This window comes from Xenopus tropicalis, chromosome 8 (genome assembly GCF_000004195.4).
Source record: "Xenopus tropicalis strain Nigerian chromosome 8, UCB_Xtro_10.0, whole genome shotgun sequence".
Classification (NCBI taxonomy): Eukaryota; Metazoa; Chordata; class Amphibia; order Anura; family Pipidae; genus Xenopus; species Xenopus tropicalis.
The window spans coordinates 9,513,813-9,539,841 of NC_030684.2; the positions used below are offsets into that span (position 1 = coordinate 9,513,813).

Below are 26,029 nucleotides of genomic sequence, written 5' to 3' on the forward strand. Positions count from 1 at the left end.
TAGAAACAGTAGGGCAAGATGGAGACAGTAAGACAAGATGGACACAGTAGGGCAAGATGGAGACAGTAGGAGAAAATGGAGACAATGGGACAAGATGGAAACAATAAAGCAAGATGGAGACTGTAGGACAAGATGGGGACAGTAAGACAAGATGGAGACTGTAGGACAAGATGGAGACAGTAGGGCAAGATGGAGACAGTAGGGCAAGATGGAGACAGTAGGGCAAGATGGAGACAGTAGGACAAGATAGGGACAGTAGGACAAGATGGAGACAGTAGGGCAAGATGGGGACAGTAGGGCAAGATGGGGACAGTAGGGCAAGATGGAGACAGTAGGACAAGATGGAGACAGTAGGACAAGATGGGGACAGTAGGGCAAGATGGAGACAGTAGGGCAAGATGGAGACAGTAGGGCAAGATGGAGACAGTAGGGCAAGATGGGGACAGTAGGACAAGGTGGGGACAGTAGGGCAAGATGGTCACAGTAGAGCAAGATGGAGACAGTAGGGCAAGATGGAGACAGTAGGACAAGGTGGGGACAGTAGGGCAAGATGGTCACAGTAGAGCAAGATGGAGACAGTAGGGCAAGATGGAGACAGTGGGACTTTTTGGAGACAGTAGGGCAAGATTGAGACAGTAGGGCAAGATGGTCACAGTAGAGCAAGATGGAGACAGTAGGACAAGACGGGGACAGTAGGACAAGATGGAGACAGTAGGAAAAGATGGAGAGAGAAATGCAAGGTAGGGACAGTAGGGCAACAGAGCACAGTAGGGCAATAAGGCAACTGTAACACTTTATATCAATGTTGACCAACCTGTGTCCCTTCAGTGAGGCTAAAAGGCATTACGACTTGTAGTACAACAACAGCCAACAGGCTATAGGGTTTGATATTACTACTTCATACTAAACTCCAAAACTAAAGGAAGCCATGAATGCTTATAATAATTAATGAACTCATGTATGGGTGACTATGGAACGAGATAGTTTGAGTGCTGACAGCCATCATGCCCAGCAGAGAATCTGAGCAGTGGATGATGCACTAGGCCTGCCCAAACTAACTGCGACTTGCTTTTGTTCGCCAAAGTTCTGAGAAGATAATCTGTGCTTGACAGGCAGTAAAAACCCAAATTTCTCAGCAAAAAGTGCCCAGGCAGCAATACAGAATATCACTCTCGGCGTGTCAGGGAGCGCAAGCATATTCTAAATGTCATCTGCTCCACAAAAGCTCTCGGTGAGATGACAATGGCGCATTTATTGGCACTCATTTCTCCCCGCTGCCGTAGATCTTCTTCATGGCCGCACAATCTGGCCCCCGCCTGGGGCAATTATCTTTTAATTGTCTGCACTGTGGGTCAAGCTGCTCGCCTGGACCAAACGCCTGTGGGTACTTGCTGGAACAGGGCAAAGGCTTCTCGAGAATGTCATGCCTTGGGCAAGTGGCAAATATTCCATTCACAACCTCAGGGCTGGATGTTGCCTTCCTGTGACCCTAGGCTGGGCCACCCACTTGCAGGGTCGGACTGGGCCACCGGGACACTGGGAAAAATCCCGGTGGGCCCCAGCGGCCCAGACGCGCTCAGGGGAGGACGTCAGGTGGGGGGCCCTGCGGTGGGGGGAGGCACCTGTAGGGCCCCTGGGGCTTTACCCCCCAGTCTGACCCTGCCCACGTGCAAGGGAGCCGTACTAGGGACTGGGTGCCGGCACCCATCACATGGTTTCTGGCTGAGGCAATCAATATAGAAGTCATGCACAATGAGCTACTTGAACTTATTTATTGTAAGGAAAACGACCAGCATTGGCCTGGGGCAACAGCCTGAAGTGCCCCCCTCACAATCTGTAGGACCCCCCTCCCGATATACACACCTCCACCGCGAGCGTATGTGCCACATATCTGGTTTTATAAGCGAAAGGCCCAGTTGTTAACAGGGTCGGATTGGGCCCAGGCCTAGAGACCTGCACGGGTCCAGTCGGCAGACCCGGACCCGCAACCCTGTTATGCCCCCTTCCCAGACTTGCAACCTGACTCTACCCGCAATGGGCTAACTTACCTTTCAACCCTGTGCCCCACAAAACCAGAAGTGATGTCATTGTGGGCTGGGAGTGACATCACTCTGGACTTTCCGCCCAAAACCAGACCACTTTGCACAGACGCCATGTACCCAACCCAATGCAGGACTGTACCCTGGGCCTCATGGGCCACTGCCGACCCAGCATGCTCTCTGCCTTCGCCACCTATGAAAGATTCAGGTGTAAGGAGGCAAAAGTTATTGATTTGCACTATAAAGAGGCAGCAAGTGGTTTTGAATAATGTTCATAGGTCCTGGGTACATTTCATTTGCTATGAATTTCTCTGCTGATAACTGTCAGACCCGGCGCGACGAGGCATTACTGTACCCCTGCTGTTAGAAGAAATAGCCTCTGGCAGCCTGGGATTCTGAGTGGTTTCGGAAATGCGCTGGAACATTCCGCGAGACGGATCTTTAGGAAAGAAAACATTTCTTCACCTTGATGGCCTTTGAGATGTTGTATAGAAGTGTGTGTTGTGGCAAAGCAATCTTCATTTGAAGCACTCAACTTTGCTGCGACGGGATGATGAGCAATCTTTGTGCGAATCGCTAGCGCAATCGGCTGCATTGGCCTTTTTATCAAGCGCGCTCTGATTTAGTTCTCTAAATTTTCTCTAAATTTATCCTGTGCGGATGGGCTTTCAGCACAAGATGGATTCAACTACATAAATCCTGGAAGGTGTTAGAAGAATAAATAGGGGAGCTTACAAAGTAGCTGGCAACTTGGCCAGGCCTTGATTCGGCAGATCAGCGGTAAGAAAAGAGGTTATGTGGTTGGCCTTAAAGAATAAGTAAACCTTTATTTAAAAAAATATCTCTAAAATTACCCTGTATAGCCCCCAGAATAACATACCTTCCTCCCTGTATCCGGATTTATTCTGCTTCTCTATTACAAGCAGCTGAACTGCAGCTCTTTTACTGACTTCCTTGTCTAGCGTGAAGCTCCTTCTTCTTTTGCTTTCTGATCACTCAGAAAGCAAAAGACTTAAGCTGGCCATACACGCACCGATAATATCATACAAAACCTCGTTTCGTACGATATTCGGTGCGTGTATGGCAACTCGGCGAGGCAACCGATATCGCAGGAGGCTGCTGATCGGGCGGGTTAAAAGATTTTGATCGGGCACCATTGAAGGCGCCTGAGCAAAATCTGCCTTCAGGGCTGAATCGGAAATCCTATTGTTTCTACCTCCATATCTGATGATTGAGCCCTGAATGTCAGTGGAGGGTTGGAACAATCTTGGAAAGATCGAAAATCTCCATGTCATTGGATTATTATTGCTGCTGTTCCCTTGGGCAAATGAGTTGTAACTATCACAGGTACCCAGCTATATATTTCCAATGATAGTGGTGATAGAAAAATGATAGGTTTATGCAGTTCCTTACCTGATTTGGCCATTACCACGCTGGGCTAAAATGGGATGGTCCCATCTTTTGGCTCCCAGGCCAACAATTGGAACTCAATAGGGGTCTAGGGAGCATCAATGCACCAATGTGGTCCTTGCCCAACGGGATTTTCAAATCTGCCCGATGTGGCCGATTTATGGGCAGATATTGGTTAAGCAGGAGAAGGCCAATAAGCTGCTAACTCAGTGTGTGTCCACTGTAAGGCAGGTGAAGTTACCTGGATTTATTACAGAATTGAAATAATATTCCCAACCCAAATTACCTGGGAATTTGTTGACTCTCCCAGAGGAGAGGTTGTCGCTCTCGTGGAAGGATACTCCATGCCAATAAATGTCACAGGGTAGGCGACGACCCATGGGAAACTAGAAGATAAAAAAAAGAATGTTATGGGCACATTATGGCTTCAGATGGGGTTTCAGATGGGGCTTCAGATGGGGCTTCAGATGGGGCTTCAGATGGGGCTTCAGATGGGGCTTCAGATGGGGTTTCAGATGGGGCTTCACGGCTTCAGATGGGGTTTTTAGGTTTCAAATGGGGGTTTTAGGCTTCAGATGGGGGTTTTAATGCTTCAAATGGGGTTTTTAGGCTTCAGATGGGGTTTTTCCTCTTCCTCTGGATCAACTAGCAGTTAGGCAGGTTATATATAGGCATTATGGTTGAACGCGATGGACGTATGTCTTTTTTCAACCTAACTTACTATGTTACTATATCTTTATATTCTTAGCACTAATATGGAAATAGGGTCATGCACCCCACCCTCACCCAGTCTTCCCCAGGTCACCATGGCTAATTTTGTAGAATGAAGACTGAGACTGGGCTAGCAGGGCACCAAGAAAAAACCCGGTGGGCCTTGCAAACCCAAACCCGTCCCCAGCCGGTGCTCCCCTGGGCCGCAGACCTCCCACCCCATTGCCAAAGGCAAGGACCCCCGGGGACGGCAGCCCTGTTGGGCCCTGCACCACCCCCCCCCACAGTCTGATCTTGTCTGTACCCCTTTCAGTGTAGGGGAAGAAGGCTAAACATAGCTTATAAACAGGGTATACAAACCATACTGATGCCCTGCCTGGAAACGAACCCAGTGCTGCAGTTCTAACCACTGAGCCACCCTGCTGCCCAATTAAAAGTTTGTTCAGAACTTTCTGATAAAAGTTGTAACAGAACCCATTCCCCCGGCTTTTCTTCCATCCATCAAGGTCTGTTTTGGCCAAGAGCATCGGGACACGGTGAGGCCTTTCGCTGACCTCATTCGTTTGTTGACTCTGCAGCGATTTGTAATTCTGAGAGCCGGAGCCGTAGTTCATGCCGGAATCGATGGCCCGGGCTGCGCATTTCATCACTGGAATGGTACTGAAAGGCTCCGTAAAAATCAGACTGATGATATTTATAGTGTATTGATCGGACTGATTAAAAATAAAGGAGATGAAAGGTTGTGCGGTGGCTTCTGCATAGGCTAGCATTAGTGGGATCATAGGAATATCTTAATTGCTAATTATAGTGATAAGGACACCTTAAAGGTCTACTGTCCTTAATTCCCCTAAAGATTTACCCCAGTAATAAGCTGGACATGTACAGAGTTAGGAGGGGGGGGCTGTTTATCTAGGATAAGGTATTCCCTAGTAGATCCTTATTGGCCAGGGGTGTCAACGGGAGACATCTATCTCTTTGGATCCCACTTTCTGGCGGGGGTGGTTAGTTCTGGAGAGCCTCAGGTGGGAATAGCTAGTATGGGATCAGATCCTATAATAGCTCACTCTAGTAATGTGAGGCTGAGGGTAGTTAGAAGGGTAGCCAAGTGCTCCAACTCCAAGTTCTGGGTTATGGAGTAGGTACATAAATCCTCCAGGTACCCAAAATTTCTTCCGACTCCACAGCTCTAGGTTATGGAATAAGTACATAAATTATTTGACTCCGACGCCTCAGTTAATAGTACCTCTGACTCCATATTCTCCAAATTTCTTCTGACTCCCCAGCTCTGGGCTATGGAGTAAGTATATAAATCCTTTGACTCCGACTCCAACTCCTCAGTTTATGGTACCTCCGACTCCATATACTCAAAATGTCTTCTGACTCCACAGCTCTGGGCTATGGAGTAAGTATATAAATCCTTTGACTCCAACTCCTCAGTTTATAGTACCTCCGACTCCTGGTACCCAAAATTTCTTCTGACTCCACAGCTCGGGGCTATGGAGTAGGTATATAAATCCTTTGACTCCGACTCCTCAGTTTATGGTACCTCCGACTCCATATACTCAAAATGTCTTCCGACTCCACAGCTCTGGGCTATAGAGTAAGTATATGAATCCATTTGACTCCAACTCCGACTCCTCAGTTTATGGTATCTTCGACTCTATATACTCAAAATGTCTTCTGACTCCACAGCTCTGGGCTATGGAGTAAGTATATAAATCCTTTGAATCCGACTCCGACTCCTCAGTTTATGGTATCTTCGACTCTATATACTCAAAATGTCTTCTGACTCCACAGCTCTGGGCTATGGAGTAAGTATATAAATCCTTTGAATCCGACTCCGACTCCTCAGTTTATGGTATCTTCGACTCTATATACTCAAAATGTCTTCTGACTCCACAGCTCTGGGCTATGGAGTAGGTATATAAATCCTTTGAATCCAACTCCTCAGTTTATGGTATCTTCGACTCCATATACTCAAAATGTCTTCTGACTCCACAGCTCTGGGCTATGGAGTAAGTATATAAATCCTTTGACTCCGACTCCTCAGTTTATGGTATCTTCGACTCTATATACTCAAAATGTCTTCTGAGTCCACAGCTCAGGGCTATGGAGTAAGTATATAAATCCTTTGACTCCGACTCCTCAGTTTATGGTATCTTCGACTCCTGGTACCCAAAATTTCTTCTGACTCCACAGCTCAGGGCTATGGAGTAGGTATATAAATCCTTTGACTCCGACTCCTAAGTTTATGGTACCTCCGACTCCATATAATCAAAATTTCTTCCGACTCCACAGCTCTGGGCTATGGAGTAAGTATATACTTACAGCTCTGGGCTATGGAGTAAGTATATACTTACAGCTCTGGGCTATGGAGTAAGTATATACTTACAGCTCTGGGCTATGGAGTAAGTATATACTTACAGCTCTGGGCTATGGAGTAAGTATATACTTACAGCTCTGGGCTATGGAGTAAGTATATACTTACAGCTCTGGGCTATGGAGTAAGTATATACTTACAGCTCTGGTTTTTATGGTACCTCCTCCTGCCATTAAACATGTTTCCTATTTCCAAACTGGTCATGCCATCACTGATATCAAACTCCTTGCAAAGGGATTATGACTCTGGAAGGATATGAGAGGCAACAGGGAAGCTTGTGGTCCATCAGCCTAAGAGTGTGGGAGCTTGGGCAGTGCTACAGCTGCAAGGTGAGTCTGTAATATTTCTTTAGTCTATAGAAGAAACATATCAGAAGGTCAATAATTTCCTAATTATGTTGGCAAACGTCACCTGGTACTATTAATAATGGTTTCTTTTGTGCCAACCTCCCATACAGGCCTATGCAATGCAGATCTCTTGCTGTGACTGACTCATGAGTCTTTCCTCCAGTCTTGGCTGATTGGTGGCCCATTTGCGACTTTTGTCTGAAGTCCCTCCTGTTTTGAAAGGCAACCTTTTCTACACAGCGTCTGGGGTGGCTTCAACTTCCAGATAACGGAACCAATAGTGCCAACTGGGACATACAAACATTTGCGGCGCTCTTTAGTCCTTTATCAGTCTTGCCCTTGAGAATCGCAATCATGGCCTCGTTGACTTTTTGTTTTTTTTTATCCAGAAGCCCTGGCAAGTATTTCATTTTTCACAGAGTTTGGCAACAGTAAACGGCCAGCTTCCACAGCACAGGGATTGAATACTTATGCAAAGAGCATTCTTAAAGGGCAAGGAAAGCTAAAGTCACTTTGGGAGACATTTTGCCCTAATAAGGGGTAATTATATCTTAGTTGGGATCAAGTACAGGTACTGTTTTATTATTACAGAGAAAAGGGAATCATTTAACCATTAAATAAACCCAATAGGGCTGTTCTGCCCCCAATAAGGGGTATTTATATCTTAGTTGGGATCAAGTACAGGTACTGTTTTATTATTACTGAGAAAAGGGAATCATTTAACCATTAAATAAACCCAATAGGGCTGTTCTGCACCAATAAGGGGTAATTATATCTTAGTTGGGATCAAGTACAGGTACTGTTTTATTATTACAGAGAAAAGGGAATCATTTAACCATTAAATAAACCCAATAGGGCTGTTCTGCCCCCAATAAGGGGTAATTATATCTTAGTTGGGATCAAGTACAGGTACTGTTTTATTATTACAGAGAAAAGGGAATCATTTAACCATTAAATAAACCCAATAGGGCTGTTCTGCCCCCAATAAGGGGTAATTATATCTTAGTTGGGATCAAGTACAGGTACTGTTTTATTATTACAGAGAAAAGGGAATCATTTAACCATTAAATAAACCCAATAGGGCTGTTCTGCCCCCAATAAGGGGTAATTATATCTTAGTTGGGATCAAGTACAGGTACTGTTTTATTATTACAGAGAAAAGGGAATCATTTAACCATTAAATAAACCCAATAGGGCTGTTCTGCCCCAATAAGGGGTAATTATATCTTAGTTGGGATCAAGTACAGGTACTGTTTTATTATTACAGAGAAAAGGGAATCATTTAACCATTAAATAAACCCAATAGGGCTGTTCTGCCCCCAATAAGGGGTAATTATATCTTAGTTGGGATCAAGTACAGGTACTGTTTTATTATTACAGAGAAAAGGGAATCATTTAACCATTAAATAAACCCAATAGGGCTGTTCTGCCCCAATAAGGGGTAATTATATCTTAGTTGGGATCAAGTACAGGTACTGTTTTATTATTACAGAGAAAAGGGAATCAGTTTTAAAAATCTGAATTATTTGATTACAAAGGGAGTCTATGGGAGACAGGCTTTCCGTAATTCGGAGCTTTCTGAATAATGGGTTTCCGGATAAGGGGTCCACAACCAAACATTTCATCTGTCACTCAGGCGCTACTAAAAGGCAGCAATAATTAATGTACTGTGACACCAGTGGGAGAAATATTCTGTCGGAGGTTAATTGGCTCCTTTTTCTGGGTCTGGAGGTGAATTCTTTGACTGTTTACATAGAAAAGCCCTATATTTCTATAGTAATGCCCTCACACTCAGGAAAGGCTGGAACTGGCTATGAACAATACAGGAAACTCTGCCTTCCCAGCCTGGCTTTATTAACAATAACATGTCTGCAGGGGGTGTTGTCTGTGTGATTCAAGCAACAGTACTCCCTCCTCTATGTTCTGGGCACACAATAAGCTGTACCCCCATACTGTACTGTCTAAGGGAAACACTATGGCACCCCCTACCCATATGTATAAATACAAATATACAGAGAAGGAATGTTCTGGGCACACAATAAGCTGTACCCCCCATACTGTACTGTCTAAGGGAAACACTATGGCACCTCCCTCCCATATGTATAAATACAAATATACAGAGAAGGAATGTTCTGGGCACACAATAAGCTGTACCCCCATACTGTACTGTCTAAGGGAAACACTATGGCACCTCCCTCCCATATGTATAAATACAAATATACAGAGAAGGAATGTTCTGGGCACACAATAAGCTGTACCCCCATACTGTACTGTCTAAGGGAAACACTATGGCACCTCCTACCCATATGTATAAATACAAATATACAGAGAAGGAATGTTCTGGGCACACAATAAGCTGTACCCCCATACTTTACTGTCTAAGGGAAACACTATGGCACCTCCCTCCCATATGTATAAATACAAATATACAGAGAAGGAATGTTCTGGGCACACAATAAGCTGTACCCCCATACTGTACTGTCTAAGGGAAACACTATGGCACCCCCTACCCATATGTATAAATACAAATATACAGAGAAGGAATGTTCTGGGCACACAATAAGCTGTACCCCCATACTGTACTGTCTAAGGGAAACACTATGGCACCTCCCTCCCATATGTATAAATACAGATATACAGAGAAGGAATGTTCTGGGCACACAATAAGCTGTACCCCCATACTTTACTGTCTAAGGGAAACACTATGGCACCTCCCTCCCATATGTATAAATACAAATATACAGAGAAGGAATGTTCTGGGCACACAATAAGCTGTACCCCCATACTGTACTGTCTAAGGGAAACACTATGGCACCTCCCTCCCATATGTATAAATACAAATATACAGAGAAGGAATGTTCTGGGCACACAATAAGCTGTACCCCCATACTGTACTGTCTAAGGGAAACACTATGGCACCTCCCTCCCATATGTATAAATACAAATATACAGAGAAGGAATGTTCTGGGCACACAATAAGCTGTACCCCCATACTGTACTGTCTAAGGGAAACACTATGGCACCTCCCTCCCATATGTATAAATACAAATATACAGAGAAGGAATGTTCTGGGCACACAATAAGCTGTACCCCCATACTGTACTGTCTAAGGGAAACACTATGGCACCTCCCTCCCATATGTATAAATACAAATATACAGAGAAGGAATGTTCTGGGCACACAATAAGCTGTACCCCCATACTGTACTGTCTAAGGGAAACACTATGGCACCTCCCTCCCATATGTATAAATACAAATATACAGAGAGGGAATGTTCTGGGCACACAATAAGCTGTACCCCCATACTGTACTGTCTAAGGGAAACACTATGGCACCTCCCTCCCATATGTATAAATACAAATATACAGATAAGGAATGTTCTGGGCACACAATAAGCTGTACCCTCATACTGTACTGTCTAAGGGAAACACTATGGCACCTCCCTCCCATATGTATAAATACAAATATACAGAGAAGGAATGTTCTGGGCACATAATAAGCTGTACCCCCATACTGTACTGTCTAAGGGAAACACTATGGCACCTCCCTCCCATATGTATAAATACAAATATACAGAGAAGGAATGTTCTGGGCACACAATAAGCTGTACCCCCATACTGTACTGTCTAAGGGAAACACTATGGCACCTCCCTCCCATATGTATAAATACAAATATACAGAGAAGGAATGTTCTGGGCACACAATAAGCTGTACCCCCATACTGTACTGTCTAAGGGAAATACTATGGCACCCCCTACCCATATGTATAAATACAAATATACAGAGAAGGAATGTTCTGGGCACACAATAAGCTGTACCCCCATACTGTACTGTCTAAGGGAAACACTATGGCAGCTCCCTCTCTTGTATATACAATGTCAATTTTCAGGTGGCAAACCATTGTGAAGCCATGATCCCTTTTAACTTGAATGTCCCTAATTCAGCCGATCAATTATTCCAGTAGAAAAGTAATGTTCAGTGACACAAGCACATTTATTAAAGCCTTGGTAATTACAGAGGGTTAGAGATTTACTGATAGGTGCAGAAGTTAAAGATCGCTGGAAGCAGGAGAATGCTGATAAGCAGAAGAGGCTGCAGCAGGAATGAGTGTATAAGTGATATACAAGGCTGTCTCTCAGCGCTCAGGTGTCGGGGCAGCTGTATCAGTAAGCACCCTCTCCCAATCCCAGGGTGCCCACCCAATCCATCTCAGCGCCTGCCCAGACTGCACATTAGCACCCGTCACCGAAGCTGAAAGATTTCTGGGTTTCCGAGCCAAGGAACTGTATAGGGCGTGAGAGAGGAAGGGTGCTTTAGCCAGATTGCAATTTTAATTGATTGTCTCGAGTCGCCTAAGTGGTGGCCTCCTTATACTGGTAACATTGCTAATGGCAGCACTGGGAAGCCTGCCCGGAATGGGAACATACAAGCAGGAACCAGTGTTATACACCAATAAGGCTGCCCAATGGCAAATTACATTATGTAATGGGCTACCATGTCACTGTGTCTGTCCCTTTCCCTTCCCTGCACTGCTGGTTCTGACTCCTGATACAACTCCCCAATATCCATTCATTCCTCATTCTCACTGGGTTTATAGTTATGTGTAACTGTCACTGTCCCTGTCCCTTTCCCTTCCCTGCACTGCTGGTTCTGACTCCTGATACAACTCCCCAATATCCATTCATTCCTCATTCTCACTGGGTTTATAGTTATGTGTAACTGTCACTGTCCCTGTCCCTTTCCCTTCCCTGCACTGCTGGTTCTGACTCCTGATACAACTCCCCAATATCCATTCATTCCTCATTCTCACTGGGTTTATAGTTATGTGTAACTGTCACTGTGTCTGTCCCTTTCCCTTCTCTGCACTGCTGGTTCTGACTCCTGATACAACTCCTCAATATCCATTCATCCCTCATTCTCACTGGGTTTATAGTTATGTGTAACTGTCACTGTGCCTGTCCCTTTCCCTTCCCTGCACTGCTGGTTCTGACTCCTGATACAACTCCCCAATATCCATTCATTCCTCATTCTCACTGGGTTTATAGTTATGTGTAACTGTCACTGTGTCTGTCCCTTTCCCTTCTCTGCACTGCTGGTTCTGACTCCTGATACAACTCCCCAATATCCATTCATTCCTCATTCTCACTGGGTTTATAGTTATGTGTAACTGTCACTGTGTCTGTCCCTTTCCCTTCTCTGCACTGCTGGTTCTGACTCCTGATACAACTCCCCAATATCCATTCATTCCTCATTCTCACTGGGTTTATAGTTATGTGTAACTGTCACTGTGTCTGTCCCTTTCCCTTCCCTGCACTGCTGGTTCTGACTCCTGATACAACTCCCCAATATCCATTCATTCCTCATTCTCACTGGGTTTATAGTTATGTGTAACTGTCACTGTGTCTGTCCCTTTCCCTTCCCTGCACTGCTGGTTCTGACTCCTGATACAACTCCCCAATACCCATTCATTCCTCATTCTCACTGGGTTTATAGTTATGTGTAACTGTCACTGTGTCTGTCCCTTTCCCTTCCCTGCACTGCTGGTTCTGACTCCTGATACAACTTCCCAATATCCATTCATCTTCATACAAAGACTTTTATTCATTTATTTTCTGCTGGAACACAATGGAATGTAATTGTAACCATAGCCTATAGAGCAGGTTCATGGCCATTGCTGAGATAACTCACGTACCATGTAAAGTTTGAATACAGTATGGGCTGTAAAGGACTGATTTATGCCCCTCTCCTGTTGTTACTCTAATGGACATATATCAAGTATCTGACCAAGTTCAAAGCCAACTGTGATGAGAGAATACCAAAGGCAAATGGAAATGCGGCTATAAAGCAACAAAACCAAGGCTAATAACCAATCAAAGTGATTGAAGGGATGCCCCTTAAGGGTAACTATCCTATCACATGGCTACTATTTATCTACAGGGCAGTGGGCTATTGCAGAACAGAAGGCAGAGCTCTCAAGCAACAACATCATCGCTCCCACAATATCCAACTACATAACTACGCGCGCCCTGGGCCGTTGCTGTCACAATAAAGAGCGTTTTGTTCCCCCGATGTTCATTTTGAAAAATATTTTCCGAGGAGGTGTGTTTGTGTAGGTTGCCTATGGATGCCACAGAAACATTGTCGTGGGTAAATACACTCCTGACGTCACCGACCCATAAACGAGCGGGGGGGGGGAGAAGAAACATAAAATATGCACAAGGTCTTATCCATGACTACAGGCAGTTACGTTATGACTGGGTAACGGTTCTGTGCCGTGTCCATCTGGTTCTGATGTTCAGTATATTGATGTGCTGTAGGGAATGTTATTCTGAAACAATTTGCAACTGGTCTTCGGTGGTTTTTAAATTATTTCAAGCAACTTAGGGGTTTTAATAGCTATATGGTTGCTAGGGTCCACATTACCCTAGCAACCAGGCAGTAGTTCGAACAAGAATATGAATAGCGTTGGGTCTCAATAGAAAGGTACGCCATTAAAAGTAACAATAACGATGAAATGGTAGCCTCAAACAACAGTGGCGGGTTTGGCTGCCGGGGTCAGTGACCCCTCTTTTGAAACCTAAAAAGTGTCAGTTGAAGGGTTTTACCCGCTATATTGTTGCTACACATTACCCTAGCGACCAGGCAGTAGTTCGAACAAGAAACTGGAATATGAATAGCGTTGGGTCTCAATAGAAAGGTACGTCATTAAAAATAACAATAACAGTGGAATTGTAGCCTCAAAGAGCAGTGGCGGGTTTGGCTGCCGGGGTCAGTGACCCCTCTTTTGAAACCTTAAAAGTGTCAGTTGAATGGTTTTAGCCGCTATATGGTTGCTAGGGTCTACATTACCCTAGCAACCAGGCGGTAGTTCGAACAAGAAACTGGAATATGAATAGCATTGGGTCTAAATAGAAAGGTACGTCATTAAAAGTAGCAATAACAATGGAATTGTAGCCTCAAACAACAGTGGCGGGTTTGGCTGGGTAACGGTTCTGTGCCGTGTCCATCTGGTTCTGATGTTCAGTATATTGATGTGCTGTAGGGAACGTTATTCTGAAACAATTTGCAACTGGTCTTCGGTGGTTTTTAAATTATTTCAAGCAACTTAGGGGTTTTAATAGCTATATGGTTGCTAGGGTCCACATTACCCTAGCAACCAGGCGGTAGTTCGAACAAGAAACTGGAATATGAATAGCATTGGGTCTCAATAGAAAGGTACGTCATTAAAAGTAACAATGGAATTGTAGCCTCAAAGAGCAGTGGCAGGTTTGGATGCTGGGGTCAGTGACCCCTCTTTTGAAACCTAAAAAGTGTCAGTTGAAGGGTTTTAGCCGCTATATGGTTGCTAGGGTCCACATTACCCTAGCAACCAGGCGGTAGTTCGAACAAGAAACTGGAATATGAATAGCATTGGGTCTCAATAGAAAGGTACGTCATTAAAAGTAACAATGGAATTGTAGCCTCAAAGAGCAGTGGCGGGTTTGGCTGCCGGGGTCAGTGACCCCTCTTTTAAAACCTTAAAAGTGTCAGTTGAAGGGTTTTAGCCGCTATATGGTTGCTAGGGTCCACATTACCCTAGCAACCAGGCTATAGTTCAAAAAAGAAACTGAAATATGAATAGCCTTGGGTCTCAATAGAAAGGTACGTCATTAAAAGTAACAATAACAATGGAATGGTAGCCTCAAACAACAGTGGCGGGTTTGGCTGCCGGGGTCAGTGACCCCTCTTTTGAAACCTTTTTGAAAACATGCCTTTAGGCAGCTGTCCAAGTGTCGGTGCTGAAGGGCAGCAGCATCGGTCATTGGGAACAGCGACACGTATCAGGCTCACTGGCCCTAAACACACGTATTAGGCTCACTGGCCCTAAACACACGTATCAGGCTCACTGGCCCTAAACACACGTATCAGGCTCACTGGCCCTAAACACACGTATCAGGCTCACTGGCCCTAAACACACGTATTAGGCTCACTGGCCCTAAACACACGTATCAGGCTCACTGGCCCTAAACACACGTATCAGGCTCACTGGCCCCAAACATGAACAAACTGCATCGGAGAGAAGGAGCAAGGGTCAGGGAGACAGAAGAGCAGAAGGGAAGAGGAATTACCTATACGGCACTAAAAGCGCCTGGCAGCAAACCAGGCAGCCACTATATCAGGGTCGCCATCAGAAATCATGGGGCCCCTCACAACAAAATTTTCTGGGCCCCCCCTACTCCCACACCCCCCAATGGTCCCTCCCATCAGTACAAAATTGGTAGCTAGGGCCCCCTAAAACTTTGGTGGCCAGGGCCCGCTAAAACTTTGGTGGCTAGGGCCCCCTAAAACATTGGTAGCCAGGGACCCCCTAAACCACTGGTAGCCAGGCCCCATCTAAAACATTGGTGGCCAGGGGTTACGCTTTGCATTAGTGCCAGGGCAGGGCCCCCCTAAAACACTGCTAGCCAGCCCAGAGCCCCCTAAAACATTAGTAGACGGAACTCCCTAAAACATTGGCAGCCAGGGACCCCCTAAAACATTGGTGGCCAGGGTTACGATTTGCATTGGTGCCAAGGCCCCCCTAAAACATTGCTAGCCAGCCCAGGGCCCCGCTAAAACATTGGTAGACGGAACCCCCTAAAACATTGGTGGCCAGGGTTACGATTTGCATTGGTGCCAGGGCCCCCCTAAAACATTGCTAGCCAGCCCAGGGCCCCGCTAAAACATTGGTAGACGGAACCCCCTAAAACATTGGTGGCCAGGGCTTACGCTTTGCATTGGTGCCAGGGCAGGGCCCCCCTAAAACATTGGTGGCCAGGGCTTACGCTTTGCATTGGTGCCAGGGCAGGGCCCCCCTAAAACATTGGTGGCCAGGGCTTACGCTTTGCATTGGTGCCAGGGCAGGGCCCCCCTAAAACATTGGTGGCCCTCCCCCAGTGTCCCCATACTATGGCCTGCTTCCTGCTCCCCCCTACATCCTCCAGCTCCCCCCTGCATCCTCCAGCTCCACCCCAGCATCCTCCGCTGACATCACACGTACACACGGGGCACGACCAATAGGATTACCCGCTGACCACCAATGACAGGGACGACTGTCCCCCCTGTGCCCCCCTGATGGCAGCTCTGCTGGGATACCATGAAATAAAGCGATTTGTCCAGGGTCATGGGGGAATCGAACCAGGGTCTCCACATCAAGGGCTGATCCCTTAACCTCTAGGGCCAACTCCTTCCAAGCACAGGGAACTGTGCCAGGGGCCATTATTTACCTCAGTGGGTTTAATTCTCCTCTTCGGCCAATGCATTATATCTAACAAGCAAAAAAAGCTGAAACCACCAAACATAGTAACATAGGCTGAAAAAAGACATACGCCCATCAAGTTCAACCATAATGCCTATATATAACCTGCCTAACTGCTAGTTGATCCAGAGGAAGGCAATGGAAAAAAGTATTAGGGTTTTAAAGGGCCAGTTCCCCTTTAAGTTAGTACGCTATAGAATGCCCTATTCCTAGCAACTTTGCTATTGGTTGCCATTATTTTTTGTAGTTTTTGATTTACCTTCCTCCTCTACCTCTTTATAGGTTTCAAACGGGGGTCACTGACCCCCCCACATTCAAGAACTCTGTGTGAGATTACAGTTTTATTGTTACGGTTACTTATCCTTCTATACGGGTCCTCACCCATTCATATTTCTGTCTCTTGTTCAACCCACTGACTGGTTGGTAGGGTGAATAAATCCCTAGCAACCAGATAGCTGTTGAAATACCAAACTGGAGAGCTGCTAGAAGATGACAGGCATTCCCTGGGGGGCCCTTTATAACCCTACTAACATAGTAAGGAATAATAGATAGAGGAAGATATACATATGACATTCTAGTGGGTATATATAACAAGGCTACTTACTTCTTTCCACTTCAGCTGTTTGATGCTCATCTTTAAGGCTTCTAAGGACGTCTTGGCTTTGGAGCTGTCCACTGTCACCTGTCTCTTATTAACCCTTCCCTCCGCTTTCTTCTGCCCGTTCTTTACCTCCTGTTTCTGGGAGCCCCTGCTAGCTAATCTTGCCCCTCTGCTTTCAGCGGCTCTGTGCTCGGCCCGTCTATGGGGGATAGGTGGGCAACTTGTGCCCCGACTGGCGGGCTTATAGCCATCTTTGGCTCTCTGATCCTCCCTGTCTTCCGAGCCCTCTCTTCTCCCAAACCTGGTGCTGCGCCGGCTTTCCTGCTGCCCTGATGCCAACCTGGGCCCTGACCTTACAGGGATATTGCCCCCCTGTGTGCCGCTGTGCTTGTCCCCTAGGTGCCCACTGCCCTTACACTCGGCTGCCCTCCCCAGCCCCCCAGTTCCAGGTTTCACTGCCTCATTGCCTAGCCTAGGGGGCCATCGCTGGGCTGCCTTAATGGTCAGACACTGTCCTGGCCCTCCTGCCTCCCTAATCCTCTCCTGCACTACCCTTTTATGGTTTAGCCCATCAGTCACCCCCATTTCTGTCCCTTTTTGGTTTAGCCCAGCTCTGTGCCCGGCTATAGCCCTGTATGGCACCTTTGGCTCCAGCCTTGGCTCTGCTCTTACTCTCAGCCCAGCGCTCCCTACTGGTACATCCCCAGCCTGTAATTCCCTTCCTTCCCTTGCCCCACCTGATACCCCAGGAACTGCCCCACCTGATACCCCAAGAACTGCCCCTTCTTGCCTCACCCCAGGAACTGCCCCTTCTTGCCTCACCCCAGGAACTGCCCCTTCTTGCCTCACCCCAGGAACTGCCCCTTCTTGCCTCACCCCAGGAACTGCCCCTTCTTGCCTCACCCCAAGAACTGCCCCTTCTTGCCTCACCCCAGGAACTGCCCCTTCTTGCCTCACCCCAGGAACTGCCCCTTCTTGCCTCACCCCAGGAACTGCCCCTTCTTGCCTCACCCCAGGAACTGCCCCTTCTTGCCTCACCCCAGGAACTGCCCCTTCTTGCCTCACCCCAGGAACTGCCCCTTCTTGCCTCACCCCAGGAACTGCCCCTTCTTGCCTCACCCCAGGAACTGCCCCTTCTTGCCTCACCCCATCACAATCTCCATGATCCCCCCCTTCTTGCTGACTCCTATCTGTCACCCCCAGATCAGCTCCCCCTTGTATCACCCCCCGTTCTGCCTCTTGCCCTGCCCGGTCTCCCACCCCCTTCCCTGACATTTCTACCCTCCTCCTAACCACTAACTTTCTCAAGGGGGGGGTTTCCCAGGATGCCCCAGGGCAGCAGCTGGTTGAATTACCGGCAGCTCATGCTAGCCCCGCCCCTCGCTCTAGCCCCGCCCCTCTCACATGCGTGATTGTTTGGGTCTGGTTGACTTCGCAACGAACGGCGAGCGGCGAGGGCCAAACCAGCCAGTGATAGCGTTCCAGTACAATTCTTATGTCATACGTGGGGTTTGTTTTCCTTCTGAAACACACAAGGCTCGGCCAGTTCTCTTGAACAGCAGCCCCCCAATGGTACAGCCCAACAGAACCACCCTGGAACCCACACACCCAAATAACCAGGACCGGTCCCCATCTGTGTGCCCCCCCCTGCAGCCCCCCACACACCTCCCAACAAAAAGAAACACCACTGCCATTTTACCAAGTTTCTAAGGTTATTTAAACACATTTCTGGGGGTTTTGGAATCATTTTTTATGTGTTATTACAGTTTTGCTAAAACAAATAGGTGAAGTTGCCCTTTAGGTTACGAGACTCAATTCCCCCAAGAGACCTGTTGCGCTTATTAGTTACAGTTGTATCTTAGTGTCTGTTAACTTTTCTGGGCTCTCTGCCAAAAGCTACTTGTTTAATTAAGTTTGAGATACATTGTATCTTTTCTGGCATTCAGTGCAGATCAAAGGCATATGAGGGACTTTTCAGTAAGGATCCAGGACTGCAGGCTGAACTGTTAAAATCGGGACTGTCCCACCAAAATCGGCAGAGTCAGGAGGTAGGGCCACTGCCTCCCCCCATTTTTCTTATCATTGGCACAATCGGGGGAGGGAGATCAGCGGAGATCAGGTTAGTGTTTTTTTCCCAGTACGCTTCCAGTCCAGTCTGACCCTGGATCTTGTCTTGTTCTGCATGGAACAGCCCTCCCCTGCCAATCCCCCACAGCTTGCCCTCCCCATCTACTCATAGACCCAAACATGCCCCTCTCTATCAGCCCTTCCTTGTACAGCACAATATATTCCCCCACTGCCAAACACCATCTGACTGGCCTCCTTATTGCCCTGTAACCCAAACAGGCTCCTCTCTATTAGTCCTTGTGCGGCACAATATATTCCCCCACTGCCAAACACCAACTGACTGGCCTCCTTATTGCCCTGTAACCCAAACAGGCTCCTCTCTATTAGTCCTTGTGCGGCACAATATATTCCCCCACTGCCAAACACCAACTGACTGGCCTCCTTATTGCCCTGTAACCCAAACATGCTCCTCTCTATTAGTCCTTGTACAGCACAATATATTCCCCCACTGCCAAACACCAACTGCCTGCCCTCCTTATTGCCCTGTAACCCAAACCTGCTCCTCTCTATTAGTCCTTGTGCGGCACAATATATTCCCCCACTGCCAAACACCAACTGCCTGCCCTCCTTATTGCCCTGTAACCCAAACCTGCTCCTCTCTATTAGTCCTTGTGCGGCACAATATATTCCCCCACTGCCAAACACCAACTGACTGCCCTCCTTATTGCCCTGTAACCCAAACAGGCTCCTCTCTATTAGTCCTTGTGCGGCACAATATATTCCCCCACTGCCAAACACCAACTGACTGCCCTCCTTATTGCCCTGTAACCCAAACAGGCTCCTCTCTATTAGCCCTTGTGCGGCACAATATATTCCCCCACTGCCAAACACCAACTGACTGGCCTCCTTATTGCCCTGTAACCCAAACATGCTCCTCTCTATTAGCCCTTGTGCGGCACAATATATTCCCCCACTGCCAAACACCAACTGACTGCCCTCCTTATTGCCCTGTAACCCAAACATGCTCCTCTCTATTAGCCCTTGTGCGGCACAATATATTCCCCCACTGCCAAACACCATCTGACTGGCCTCCTTATTGCCCTGTAACCCAAACAGGCTCCTCTCTATTAGTCCTTGTGCGGCACAATATATTCCCCCACTGCCAAACACCAACTGACTGGCCTCCTTATTGCCCTGTAACCCAAACATGCTCCTCTCTATTAGTCCTTGTACAGCACAATATATTCCCCCACTGCCAAACACCAACTGCCTGCCCTCCTTATTGCCCTGTAACCCAAACATGCTCCTCTCTATTAGTCCTTGTGCGGCACAATATATTCCCCCACTGCCAAACACCAACTGACTGGCCTCCTTATTGCCCTGTAACCCAAACAGGCTCCTCTCTATTAGTCCTTGTGCGGCACAATATATTCCCCCACTGCCAAACACCAACTGACTGGCCTCCTTATTGCCCTGTAACCCAAACAGGCTCCTCTCTATTAGTCCTTGTGCGGCACAATATATTCCCCCACTGCCAAACACCATCTGACTGGCCTCCTTATTGCCCTGTAACCCAAACATGCTCCTCTCTATTAGTCCTTGTGCGGCACAATATATTCCCCCACTGCCAAACACCAACTGACTGGCCTCCTTATTGCCCTGTAACCCAAACAGGCTCCTCTCTATTAGTCCTTGTGCGGCACAATATATTCCCCCACTGCCAAACACCAACTGACTGGCCTCCTTATTGCCCTGTAACCCAAACATGCTCCTCTCTATTAGTCCTTGTGCGGCACAATATATTCCCCCACTGCCAAACACCAACTGACTGGCCTCCTTATTGCCCTGTAACCCAAACATGCTCCTCTCTATTAGTCCTTGTGCAGCACAATATATTCCCCCACTGCCAAACTCCAACTGACTGCTCTCCTTATTGCCCTGTAACCCAAACATGCTCCTCTCTATTAGTCCTTGTGCGGCACAATATATTCCCCCACTGCCAAACACCAACTGACTGGCCTCCTTATTGCCCTGTAACCCAAACATGCTCCTCTCTATTAGTCCTTGTGCGGCACAATATATTCCCCCACTGCCAAACACCAACTGACTGGCCTCCTTATTGCCCTGTAACCCAAACAGGCTCCTCTCTATTAGTCCTTGTGCGGCACAATATATTCCCCCACTGCCAAACACCAACTGACTGGCCTCCTTATTGCCCTGTAACCCAAACATGCTCCTCTCTATTAGTCCTTGTGCGGCACAATATATTCCCCCACTGCCAAACACCAACTGACTGGCCTCCTTATTGCCCTGTAACCCAAACATGCTCCTCTCTATTAGTCCTTGTGCAGCACAATATATTCCCCCACTGCCAAACACCAACTGACTGGCCTCCTTATTGCCCTGTAACCCAAACATGCTCCTCTCTATTAGTCCTTGTGCGGCACAATATATTCCCCCACTGCCAAACACCAACTGACTGCCCTCCTTATTGCCCTGTAACCCAAACATGCTCCTCTCTATTAGTCCTTGTGCAGCACAATATATTCCCCCACTGCCAAACACCAACTGACTGGCCTCCTTATTGCCCTGTAACCCAAACAGGCTCCTCTCTATTAGTCCTTGTGCGGCACAATATATTCCCCCACTGCCAAACACCAACTGACTGGCCTCCTTATTGCCCTGTAACCCAAACATGCTCCTCTCTATTAGTCCTTGTGCGGCACAATATATTCCCCCACTGCCAACTGACTGCCCTCCTTATTGCCCTGTAACCCAAACAGGCTCCTCTCTATTAGCCCTTGTGCGGCACAATATATTCCCCCACTGCCAAACACCAACTGACTGGCCTCCTTATTGCCCTGTAACCCAAACATGCTCCTCTCTATTAGCCCTTGTGCGGCTTGATGCAGCCCACCATTGCCACTCATTGCCCAATAAGCTCAGGGTTGGACTGGGACGCCGGTGGGCCCCTGCGGCCCAGACCAGACCCTTGCCAGCTCTCCCCATGCTTACCATTCCTCCCCTGACCGTTGAATTATGCAAGCTAAGGGGAGGACGTAGGGTGGGGGACCCTGCTGGGGGGGGTGCAGGGGACGCGGCTGGCAGGGGCACCTGCACCCCCCAGTCCGATCCGGAAAAAGCCTAAATACCTTAATGTGCCTCTCATGTGGAGCTTGGCTACAAAATATAAAATATCTAGAGCCCAGCTTCAATAAAACAACGGAAACCAGGCAGTGGTTTGAGAGAGATTCTGGAAAACAAATGAGGGAGGGCCTGAATCGAAAGAAAAGTAATAAATAATAACGATAATAGTAAAATTGTAGCCTCATTTATAAGTACTGGGGTCACTGACCCCTATTTGAAAGCTGGAAAGAGGTAGATGAAGAAGGCAAATAATTAAAAAAAACTATAACAAATAAAAAATGAAGACCAATTGAAAAGTTGCTAGGAATTGGCCATTCTTTAACATATAAAAAGTTAACTTGAGGGTGAACCGGCCAGGGGTTAATGCAAGTGATTGATCCTCTTCCTTTCTTCTCTTAACGAGATCGAAGAGGAAGCTTTTTTGTTAACACTCGAAGAAGGAAGAGGATTGTTTTTGTTGCATACACCCCTGGCCGGTGCAGTTTTATTCTAACAGGAGCAATGGCCGAGGGTATCAGGTAAGTGATTACAATCACTGTGGGGCGGGGCCTAATATCTTAGCTCTCCCCAATAATAGTAACGTTACTTCTCCTTAAAACTAGTCCCTCTTGCACCGGTATGGGATTCTTATCCGGAAACCCATTATCCAGAAAGTTCCAAATTACGGAAAGGCCATCTCCCATAGACTCCTTTATAAGCAATAATAATTCTAATTTTTAAAAATGATTTCCTTTTTCTCTGTAATAATACAGTACCTGTACTTGATCCCAACTAAGATATAATTACCCCTTATTGGGGGCAGAACAGCCCTATTGGGTTTATTTCATGGTTAAATGATTCCCTTTTCTCTGTAATAATAAAACAGTACCTGTACTTGATCCCAACTAAGATATAATTACCCCTTATTGGGGCAGAACAGCCCTATTGGGTTTATTTAATGGTTAAATGATTCCCTTTTCTCTGTAATAATAAAACAGTACCTGTACTTGATCCCAACTAAGATATAATTACCCCTTATTGGGGCAGAACAGCCCTATTGGGTTTATTTAATGGTTAAATGATTCCCTTTTCTCTGTAATAATAAAACAGTACCTGTACTTGATCCCAACTAAGATATAATTACCCCTTATTGGGGCAGAACAGCCCTATTGGGTTTATTTAATGGTTAAATGATTCCCTTTTCTCTGTAATAATAAAACAGTATCTGTACTTGATCCCAACTAAGATATAATTACCCCTTATTGGGGGCAGAACAGCCCTATTGGGTTTATTTAATGGTTAAATGATTCCCTTTTCTCTGTAATAATAAAACAGTACCTGTACTTGATCCCAACTAAGATATAATTACCCCTTATTGGGGCAGAACAGCCCTTATTGGGTTTATTTCATGGTTAAATGATTCCCTTTTCTCTGTAATAATAAAACAGTACCTGTACTTGATCCCAACTAAGATATAATTACCCCTTATTGGGGGCAGAACAGCCCTATTGGGTTTATTTAATGGTTAAATGATTCCCTTTTCTCTGTAATAATAAAACAGTACCTGTACTTGATCCCAACTAAGATATAATTACCCCTTATTGGGGGCAGAACAGCCCTATTGGGTTTATTTAATGGTTAAATGATTCCCTTTTCTCTGTAATAATAAAACAGTACCTGTACTTGATCCCAACTAAGATATAATTACCCCTTATTGGGGGCAGAACAGCCCTATTGGGTTTATTTAATGGTTAAATGATTCCCTTTTCTCTGTAATAATATAACAGTACCTGTACTTTAACGCTTTATGAAATGGTTGGATAAATCAGTGGAAATGCGCCCATACCACTACCATAGAGACGGGCTTTAAGCAGAACTATCCCGTTTGCTGGCCGAGGAGCAGAAGATGGCACGCAAGTGGAGAGATTTCCTACAACCCTATGGTTTTCTCAGCTAATCTAACAATCATAAGGGCACCGTGACACAGTAATTCACTCAAGAACCGAGGCATATAATAATCTAGTATCAGATGAAAACCTTCCCTATCATTAGGCAGGTACAAGTGCCTATCATTCAAACCACGCTGATTCACCTTTGTATTTTTCATACTCAATCAGCCGTTCCTCCATAATATATGGAATGAATCCAATCCTGCTCTTTCTGTGCAATTACCAGCCGTAGCAATAAATCAGCAATTTTATATAGATCAGCAGTGGTTTTCCACATACTTATTCTCGGCTGCATATTGTGGCACATATTTTACATTTCTGTAAAGGTCACTGCTGCGCTGGTCTGATAATTTATATTTTAAACTGTTGGAAACCGAAAGCGGGGGAAAAAAAACAGATGAAGTTGGGTGGCATTTTAGAAATTGACCACTAGAGGGAATGGTTGCTCTTTGTAGGAAACAGAAAGTTCATTATGGAACTTATTAAATTGTAGCCCCGGGGGCAGCCATTCCTGCTACATTGCTACAGAAACCCTACTATAGTTTATATAAATACCCCGCAGTGTAGCCCCGGGGGCAGCCGTTCCTACACTGGTACAGCTGGTGTGTTTGCTACAGAAACCCTACTATAGTTTATATAAATACCCTGCTGTGTAGCCCCGGGGGCAACCATTCCTGCACTGGTACAGCTGGGGTGTTTGCTACAGAAACCCTACTATAGTTTATATAAATACCCCGCTGTGTAGCCCCGGGGGCAGCCATTCCTGCACTGGTACAGCTGGGGTGTTTGCTACAGAAACCCTACTATAGTTTATATAAATACCCCGCTGTGTAGCCCCGGGGGCAGCCGTTCCTGCACTGGTACAACTGGGGTGTTTGCTACAGAAACCCTACTATAGTTTATATAAATACCCCGCAGTGTAGCCCCGGGGGCAGCCGTTCCTGCACTGGTACAGCTGGGGTGTTTGCTACAGAAACCCTACTATAGTTTATATAAATACCCCGCTGTGTAGCCCCGGGGGCAGCCATTCCTGCACTGGTACAGCTGGGGTGTTTGCTACAGAAACCCTACTATAGTTTATATAAATACCCCGCTGTGTAGCCCCGGGGGCAGCCATTCCTGCACTGGTACAGCTGGGGTGTTTGCTACAGAAACCCTACTATAGTTTATATAAATACCCCGCTGTGTAGCCCCGGGGGCAGCCATTCCTGCACTGGTACAGCTGGTGTTTGCTACAGAAACCCTACTATAGTTTATATAAATACCCCGCTGTGTAGCCCCAGGGGCAGCCATTCCTGCACTGGTACAGCTGGGGTGTTTGCTACAGTAACCCTACTATAGTTTATATAAATACCCCGCTGTGTAGCCCCGGGGGCAGCAATTCCTGCACTGGTACAGCTGGGGTGTTTGCTACAGTAACCCTACTATAGTTTATATAAATACCCCGCTGTGTAGCCCCGGGGGCAGCCGTTCCTGCACTGGTACAGCTGGGGTGTTTGCTACAGAATCCCTACTATAGTTTATATAAATACCCCGCTGTGTAGCCCCGGGGGCAGCCGTTCCTGCACTGGTACAGCTGGGGTGTTTGCTACAGAAACCCTACTATAGTTTATATAAATACCCCGCTGTGTAGCCCCGGGGGCAGCCATTCCTGCACCGGTACAGCTGGGGTGTTTGCTACAGAAACCCTACTATAGTTTATATAAATACCCTGCTGTGTAGCCCCGGGGGCAGCCATTCCTGCACTGGTACAGCTGGGGTGTTTGCTACAGAAACCCTACTATAGTTTATATAAATACCCCGCTGTGTAGCCCCGGGGGCAGCCATTCCTGCACTGGTACAGCTGGGGTGTTTGCTACAGAAACCCTACTATAGTTTATATAAATACCCCGCTGTGTAGCCCCGGGGGCAGCCATTCCTGCACCGGTACAGCTGGGGTGTTTGCTACAGAAACCCTACTATAGTTTATATAAATACCCCGCTGTGTAGCCCCGGGGGCAGCCGTTCCTGCACTGGTACAGCTGGGGTGTTTGCTACAGAAACCCTACTATAGTTTATATAAATACCCCGCTGTGTAGCCCCGGGGGCAGCCATTCCTGCACTGGTACAACTGGGGTGTTTG

The 26,029-nt window shown here is 46.6% G+C and overlaps 1 protein-coding gene across 2 annotated transcripts in view; it reads right to left on the bottom strand.

Moving 5' to 3' along the window:
* ttll11 (tubulin tyrosine ligase like11) overlaps positions 1-18,147 on the bottom strand; it is a 125,663-nt gene extending 107,516 nt beyond the window's left edge. For both annotated transcript variants that reach the window (XM_004916627.4, XM_031891618.1), the window contains exons 1-2: positions 16,769-18,147; positions 3,736-3,835 (exon numbers count right to left, since the gene is read on the bottom strand). In XM_004916627.4, the coding sequence (XP_004916684.3) occupies positions 3,736-3,835; positions 16,769-18,040 (1,372 nt within the window). In that variant the 5' untranslated portion in view covers positions 18,041-18,147. The remainder of the gene's footprint in view (positions 1-3,735; positions 3,836-16,768) is intronic.
* Between the last annotated feature and the right edge of the window lie 7,882 nt (positions 18,148-26,029).